The 8,934-nt window shown below is 32.7% G+C and overlaps 1 protein-coding gene across 1 annotated transcript; it reads right to left on the bottom strand.

Annotated features, from left to right (window-relative positions):
• Nucleotides 1–282: 282 nt before the first annotated feature.
• LOC133867832 (disease resistance protein RPM1-like) lies at nucleotides 283–8,934 on the bottom strand. The gene is made up of 3 exons (XM_062304596.1): nucleotides 8,808–8,934; nucleotides 1,109–3,997; nucleotides 283–372 (listed from the first exon to the last, which is right to left on the bottom strand). The coding sequence occupies exon 2, from the start codon at nucleotides 3,715–3,717 to the stop codon at nucleotides 1,153–1,155; it is 2,565 nt and encodes an 854-aa protein (XP_062160580.1). The 5' UTR covers nucleotides 3,718–3,997; nucleotides 8,808–8,934; the 3' UTR covers nucleotides 283–372; nucleotides 1,109–1,152.

Below are 8,934 nucleotides of genomic sequence, written 5' to 3'. Positions count from 1 at the left end.
CTTTAATTTTAGGTCAAAACCGTAAATTGTTTTCTGGATTCAAACTCTTCATTCTTACACGGTTGTAGGAATCCACCACCACCAGACAAACGGAGCATTAATTGACAATATTCTCCTCAAAGTTGAGACAATACTTCCAAACTATAAAAAAATTGTCAATATCTCTCCAATGACGGAAATACCTTTAATAAAATAAAATAAAAAATTCTAAAACAAACAAACTTAAAACTAACTTAAAAAAAAAAAATAGAAAAAAAAAAAGAGAAAAAAAGGGGGGATGGTCGCGCCACCATCTTGCACAATATCAATGATCAATTGCTGCTACCATGCATGAACTAAAGATTTGTTGTCAAATCAAAGCACCAATAAGACCTGGAAAACAAAAGAAGGTAAACTGTTATACATTAGAACGCATTTCAAGCTCCTCAACCTGGTTAAACATTGTCCACTGATAATGCTAATTAACCAAAGTATTTAAGCCTCTCTTCAAAACATTTAAGTGTAGTTTTAATGTTTTACTCCATATAGTTATATTATAGTGTAATGTTGTATGAGGTAATCTCGTTCAAGTATAAATTTCATAAGATAGTGGAAGGTGCGAGTTTAGAAGCCTTGAATATTTCCAATTTATGGGAAAATATATCATAAATACTATTCTTGTATGAAAATACTCCAATGTTATATTGTGGCATGCAAACAAGTCATAGTTTGTGATAGTTAATAAACTCTGAATTATAACGCCCTATTTTCAAAGCCCTCAAAACTTTAACATATGAGGACAAAATAACTCGAAAAATTACGCTTTTAATTATAAAAGATCATTTGTGTTGGCCCAAGTCAAAATACAACTGCTAGATCCCTGTTGTAACATAGATTAGTATCAAGCTATTTTTAGTGATGAAACATTAAAATATCAAATAGACAAGAGTACAAAAAAAAAAAAAAAAACACAATTGAAACTGTAGCCAAGGTTGGAACTCACCAGCCAATGAAAGTTTTATTAACAATGAAAAACATAGTTAGTCAGCCACAAAGTAAAGAATTTTATCATTACATATAGCTTACGTCAAAAACTTTTCATGGATGTCTTGTGGCTGAGATCACATACCTTGTCCATCACTGAAACTGAATGGCAGTTTGAACCTCCAAGTCTCACCTTTGCAAACGCTCCAACAACTGTGAGTCACCGAGCTTGTATGTTTGATATCGTTCTCCTTTAATCCTATACATGAGACGGATAGTACTTACCTTCTCGACTTTCCAATAATCTTCACCTCCATTTGGCTGCATACGTAGCACAAATTCTCCCTGCATTTCATAAAAGTCCAGAATCTTTAGGTTTTCCAGGTGCTGGATTCTAGAGGGTAGCTTCTTCATCCGCGGGCAAGGCCCAATCTCTAGTTGCTCAAGATCGGGCAATGATCCTCTGCCTATTTCCACCATCTTCAACTTTTTCAACTCCCTGAGTATGAGTTTCTTGAGTTTTAGAAAGCCGCCTTCCTCAAAATGCAGTTGCTCCCCTTCATAAGCATGATAGAGGGAAAGGGTAACTAGATTCGGCAAAGCCTGGAGACACGACAATGGATCTTCCTCCAATGATGAGAAAGATAACATTAGTTTGGCCAGATTCTGTAGCTTTAGAATCCAGTTGGGCAACTTCTTCAATCGCCCCCATAGAGAGATATGCTCTAGAAATTGAGGTGGTGAAGAAATTGATTGTAAGTCTATAATCTCATCTTCACTGGTGGAGCCCACAAACAAAATTTTAAGGCGGGCCATATTTTGTATGGAGGTACACAAAGCCCTTCCACTTTTTACAGTGATATTTGAAATGCCCAACATCGTCAACTGACTTAACTTTTCGAGCTCTTCAAATAGACCAACCCCTAGATGATTTGCATCAATAATTGATAGCATCTGCAACTCGTTTAAACATCCAACCCCTTCATGCATTTTTACTCCTCGCACTAAATAAAAGCTACTTTTATTTTCGATGTCATAAGAAAGAGCCAAAATATGTCTTAGCTTATAAAGCCTAAATATCTCAATTGGTAGCTCACGCACTGCTGTTTCAGTGATATTTATTGTCTGTAGGTTTAGTAGCCTACCCACCGACTTTGGAAGTATCTTCACTTTTGTTCTCCTCAAACTTAAGTGCTTGAAGTGGAATAAATTACCGACTTCTTGAGGAAGATAATCAATATGAGCATCTTCAAAATCCAACACTTTCAAAAGCTTGAACTTTTTGAACAATTTAACTATGAAAGACCTAGGAATTTTGTTAGTGTTGAAGAGAAAAATAGAACGAACCCGAGAGTACTCACTTGTCTCAAAAACATTTTCTGTAGCATCGTGGATTGAAAGGCACCGACTTTTCCCACGGAAAGTTGTGTTACCTGCTTTCAAAACTCGACAGAAATTCAACTCTTCAGCCTTCGATAGGATGATTTCATGCAGCAGATCATGGATTCTATACTTTCTGTCTACCTCATAATCAAGCTCCCCAAATAAAACTTGAACCAAGTTTCTATGGATGAGCTCCATTAAGTATTCGTCCGCTACGTCTTCCAATGGTTTTCCCTTCTTTCCTTCTATAAAGCCCTCAACTACCCATAGACTAAGTAATCTAAAACCAGTGATTGTGTAGTCCTCCGGAAAAATGCCGAAGTACAAGTAGCATGACTTTAGGTAGCACGGAAGATCATGATAACTGAGAGAGAGAATGTTAGTGATACTTGTAAGGTGGGGATTACATTCTAGCTCGGAACTGAGGCTATCGTTCAACTTTTTCCATTCTAACGGCACCTTCTCCTTTGTTGACAGAAGACTACCTATGGCAACTATTGCAAGTGGGAGGCCTTCACATTTTCTGACAATGTCCATTGACAGTGTCACCAACTCTCTCGGACAACCCCCCTGAAACTCGGTATGGAATGCCTTTCTGCAAAACAATTCCCAAGCCTTGTCTTGAGATAGAGGTTGTAGCTTGTGCACTTGATCATATAAAGATTCTTTACAAGAAACACCAATGAGATCACTGCGTGTTGTGATGATAATCCTACTACCTTTGTCATTGCATGGTAAAGCATGTTTCACAATTTCCCAAAACTCTGTCTTCCAGACATCATCAAAAACCACAACATACCTCTTTTGCTGTAAACATTTCCTCAACTGGCTAATTAGTGTGATCTCGTCTGTCATGTCTATTTGCCCCGGAGCAGTTTCTCTTGCCTGGTAGATTTGCTTTGTCATGGACATGAGTATCTTCGATATATTGTATGACTGAGACACAGTGATCCAAACCCGGCAATCAAAATGTCCCTTCACTGATTCATTCTCATATACTTTCTTAGTAAGAGTTGTCTTACCAATTCCACCCATGCCTACCACTGAAATCACAAAGCGTTTAGATACTCCCCCCACCAACCAACTTACGAGTTCATCCCTCGTAGACTCAATACCCACAACTTCATCTTCCTCAATGAAAAGTGAACCCACTCGAGGGTCATGCCATGTAACATTTGTTGCTCTGCTACTTGATCCTTGATCTGAGGAACTAAAACCATATCTTTCTCTTCGTTCCTTGATTTCACGGACTGATTTTTTGATATCTTGAATCTTGGTAGCTATGTCATGATGTGGTTTTATTTTTTTCAATAAACGACCAATTTTATGGAGAAAAGCAAGAAAACTTTGCTGATGAAGACGTTGTGCCATGTGAAGAACGTATTCATCTATTACATCTTCTATATGATATGCTACTTCTCTCACTTGTTTCACCCACGTTTTGATACCATCTTGGAGGTCTCCTCCTTTATCTGTATCTTGGAGAAAACACTGGATGCTCTCTAGTTCATCTCGAATGTCCACAACTTGGTTGTGGACACCCTGTAGCAATTTTGATTCATGAACGATCAACTGAACTAGTTAGTTGATGACAAGGGTCACAACGGTTTCTGTCATGGTTTCCTGTCTGATCTTGACCTAGTTAATGATACTGTCACATTTAGAAAAGAATTTGGGTTAATTGTCATGGCCCAAGCCCAAAGGAGAACATGTCACCTACTAAGAACTAATATATTTTGTTTTCTAAGTAATCTTTATATCATTAAAAAGCGAAAGCACAACTCAGACACACATAAATTATACAGGAGAATCACTTAACTAGAAGGAGAAACGAGAACAAAAAATCATGAAAACTAAGCAAATTAGGAAAGGCAAACACAGTTGTTCAAAGGTAAAAAAATATTGAAGAACAAATACTATTTATACTAAGAACTAATATTAAACCTAATTGTAACATTTTCTTACAATTCTTTTTTATCCAAGAACCAATTATTTATATTGCCAAATTACTTTAAAAACATCAATTAGAGATCTATAAATATTCCAACAAAACTTTTTAAAAAAGTACATTTTTTTTTTTGTTTTTTGTTAAAGTACTTCATAATTGCTAAATACAATAAATCAAAAATCACAATTCGTCTCTAAGATATATTCTTCCAGCATCACAATCTGGGTCCAATATACTAAGAAACTAAAATTCGAAGTCTCTTCTTCCAACAATACAAATAACTAATACAACGACATATTTATTGAAACCTCTAATTGTAAACAAACTCCAACAGTAAGCTAACTGAGTATCGATCTCAATTCGAGGGACCTTTAGCTAATTCTGATTTTATTTTTTATTTTTTTAAAAAAAATGAAAAATAAAAGAATGACCTAATGCCTTGTAAGCAGCATAGATAATAGCGCAAGAGGAATTGCAAGATTAAGCTAAATAACATATCAAATTCCAGAACGCTATGATCCAATCAAATTCCCCACAAAAGAATATTTTGACTATGAACCTATCCAATGTCACATGATAGAGTAATAACTGTTATGCTATGAATACATCAAATATACCACAAAGACATCAATATGTCACAACGACGTCAATTATGCCCTAATTCATACAGCCTAAACCTCATTTCTACAACCAACACTACAAAAAATTTGATCATTAGCGGCCAACAAATTTGGCCGCTAATGATGTTATTTTGGCCGCTAAAGAGTGGCCGCTAATAGTCCGACGCTAAAGACTATTAGCGGCCACTTTTTTTGCTCGTCGCTAATAATTGTTTTATAGCGGCCACCAAGTTCGCCGCTAAAAGTAATTTTACCCGCCGCTAATAATTGTTAACTAAGTCTAAAATCGCCGCTAATACTAAACTATTAGCGGCCACATATGTGGCCGCTAATAATACAAAGATCAATAGGATCGATAGATCATCCGATCGATCGTGATGGATCAACATAATCGATAGACCATCCGATCGATCATAGTCCATTAATTAGTCCGATTGATCGTGATCGTGATAGAGTTCAATCAATCGTACTTGACATAGTGAATGTTCGATCTAACGTGCGATTGATCCTAATAAGTACTAGTCCAATCGATCATGACAGGATGGGTCATAGGATCAATATAATATCTGTCAAATGTAAAACATCACTAATTCTTTCATTTATTTTTATTTTTTTCTTCCTCCTCCCATTACAAAAACGCCTACAATTGGATGTCTAATCGATCATAATAAGATCAAATGATCGATCAAACTTGACACAAGTGAAGGTTTGATCAAATATCTAATTCATCCTAGTGCATCGGTCCGATCTATTGTGACAGGAACATCCGATCAATCAAACTTGACACATTTATTGGTTCGATCTAACGTGCGATCGATCATCCGATCGATCGTGATTTATCGATAGGACCAATAGATCATCCGATCGATCCTGATCAATAAATATGGCCAATAAATCATCCGATCGATCGTGATCGATCAATATGATCGATTGATTATTCGATCGATCTTGATAGACCAATAGGATCGATAGATCATTTGATCGATCATGATAGAGGTTGACTGATCAAACTTCACACAATGAAGGTTTGATCGATTAATATGATTGATAAACCATCTGATTGACCATAATGCATTAATTATGAAAACAATTTTTTTAAAAATAAAAATAAAAAACTTGTTTTCTATTAAATTTTTTTAAAAAAAGAAAAAAGAACGATTTTTTTTTTTTTTTTTTTTTTTTTGTTGAATGAAAAACCAAAACTTAACTTTTTTTTTATTTATTTTAAAAAAAAACCAAATTCTCAAAAAACAAACTTAGTTTTTACAAATAAATTAAAAAAATTAAAGAAAAACAAAAAAAAAATAAAAATGAAATATATATATATATATATATATATATATTTTAAAAAAAAAACTGGAAATTTTGAAAACATTAAAAAAAAAAAAAACGAAAAAAAAAGAAAAAAGTAAAAATATTATTAGCGGCCACTTTTTTGGCCGCTAATAGTTTTATTATTAGTGGTTACTAATGAAAATGATTTTTTTTTTTAAATAAAAACTGGAAATTTTGAAAAAAAAAAAAAAAACAAAAAAGGAAAAAATTAAAAATATTATTAGCGGCCACTTTTTTGGCCGCAAATAGTTTTATTATTAGTGGTTGCTAATGAAAATGATTTTTTTTTAAAAATAAAAACTGAAAATTTTGAAAACATAAAAAAAAAAAAAAAAAACAAAAAAAGTAAAAATATTATTAGCGGCCATATAAAAAAGTGGCCGCTAATAATCAATTATTAGCGGCCACTTTTTTGGCCGCTAATTGTTTTATTATTAGTGGTTACTAATGAAAATGATTTTTTTTTTTAAATAAAAACTGGAAATTTTTAAAAAAAAAAAAAAAACAAAAAAGGAAAAAAGTAAAAATATTATTAGCGGCCACTTTTTTGGCCGCAAATAGTTTTATTATTAGTGGTTGCTAATGAAAATGATTTTTTTTTAAAAATAAAAACTGAAAATTTTGAAAACATAAAAAAAAAAAAAAAAAACAAAAAAAGTAAAAATATTATTAGCGGCCATATAAAAAAGTGGCCGCTAATAATCAATTATTAGCGGCCACTTTTTTGGCCGCTAATTGTTTTATTATTAGTGGTTACTAATGAAAATGATTTTTTTTTTTTTTAAATAAAAACTGGAAATTTTGAAAAAAAAAAAAAAACAAAAAAGGAAAAAAGTAAAAATATTATTAGCGGCCACTTTTTTGGCCGCAAATAGTTTTATTATTAGTGGTTGCTAATGAAAATGATTTTTTTTTAAAAATAAAAACTGAAAATTTTGAAAACATAAAAAAAAACAAAAAAACAAAAAAAGTAAAAATATTATTAGCGGCCATATAAAAAAGTGGCCGCTAATAATCAATTATTAGCGGCCACTTTTTTGGCCGCTAATTGTTTTATTATTAGTGGTTACTAATGAAAATGATTTTTTTTTTTTAAATAAAAACTGGAAATTTTGAAAACATAAAAAAAAAAAAAAAAAAAAAAAAAAAAAAAAAAAAAATTATTAGTGGTTACTAATGAAAATGATTTTTTTTTTAAAAAATAAAAACTGGAAATTTTGAAAACAGAAAAAAAAAAAAAAAAAAAAAAAAAAAAAAAAAAACAAAACAAAACAAAACAAAAAAAAAACAAAAATTAACTTTTCTTTTTATTATTTTTAAAAACCAATTTTTTTTTTTTAAAAAAATATTTTTTACAAACAAATTAAAAAAATTAAAGAAAAACAAAAAAAAAAATTAAGAATGAAAAATATATATTTAAAATAAAAACGAAAAAAAAATGAAAATTTTGAAAACATAAAAAAAAAAAAAAAAAAAAAAAAAAAAAAACGAAAAAAAAAGTAAAAATATTATTAGCGGCCATATAAAAAAGTGGCCGCTAATAACTTGGCGGGGGGAGTTGCGGGAAATTCCGGGAAACTATTAGCGGCCAAAAAAGTGGTAATAGTTTTATTATTAGCGGCGCTAATAGTTTCCCAGAATTTCTCGCAACTCCCCGCCAAGTTATTAGCGGCCATTTTTAGCAGCTACAATTAGGTGGCCGCTAATAGTTTACAAATAACGGCGACTATTAGCGGCCACTATGCGTTGGCCGCTAATAATGTGGCCGCTAATGATCAAATTTCTTGTAGTGTAAACTTTACTTGACATCCCTTAAACTAAGACACGACAGTGCTGGAATTTTCTCCAAATTCTTCCAAACTTCCCATTAGCTGTGGAATTCATCCCTATCCTTCACCACCCTTAACAAAAGTACACACGCCAATAATGACCACTCTGAATGCTTGATCATAAGTACCTCAATTTCTTACGCTAAATACTGTTAAGGAAAGACAGATCCACACGTGTATTGAATCCTATCTACACTTGATTCACGGGATGTGTCTTTCCTCACAAGTCTATATATGGTTTTCTTGTAAACGTAAATGTATCAAGCAGAAATCTATTTTAGAAACAACATTTCTCCATCTTCTTATTGTATCTTGATCTCATTTATCTTCTGCAATCGGTTAGACTTTACAGATACAGACAAATGAATAATGTTCATTTGTTTACAATTAAAGATAAGTTCTATGTTTCCCAACATTTCATACATGTCCATCAAACCCCTATAAACTATTTTGGACATCTTGTTACCATATAGTACTGTAATTGAAAGGAACTCCCAAATGCACGATGCTGTTTTAATTTCAGTAAACTACAAATGCCGATAACCCAGCAGAAAAACTACATGACAATGTTTCAGCGAACAGCCCACAAAATTTGTTCTCTGTTTTTTGACAGACATCCTAAGGAGTAAAGAAGAACACCCACAAAACCAAAAACAGAAAATCCACATAAAAATCCAATCTATGCTCACAAAGAAGATTGCAGAAACTAGGGGAATTTGAAGCTTTTACCTTGAATTACATTGGGTATGACTGCATTTTGTGGGTGAAGAGTTTGACAAAAGTGTTGGCAACCACTTTTCTTCTTCCATATTCGTATGACGCTTTAGAGAATGGGTTGGAACTTTGAAATTTCTCT

Source organism: Alnus glutinosa, chromosome 5 (assembly GCF_958979055.1).
Source record: "Alnus glutinosa chromosome 5, dhAlnGlut1.1, whole genome shotgun sequence".
Taxonomy (NCBI): domain Eukaryota; kingdom Viridiplantae; phylum Streptophyta; class Magnoliopsida; order Fagales; family Betulaceae; genus Alnus; species Alnus glutinosa.
This window is presented reverse-complemented; position numbering and strand designations above follow the sequence as displayed.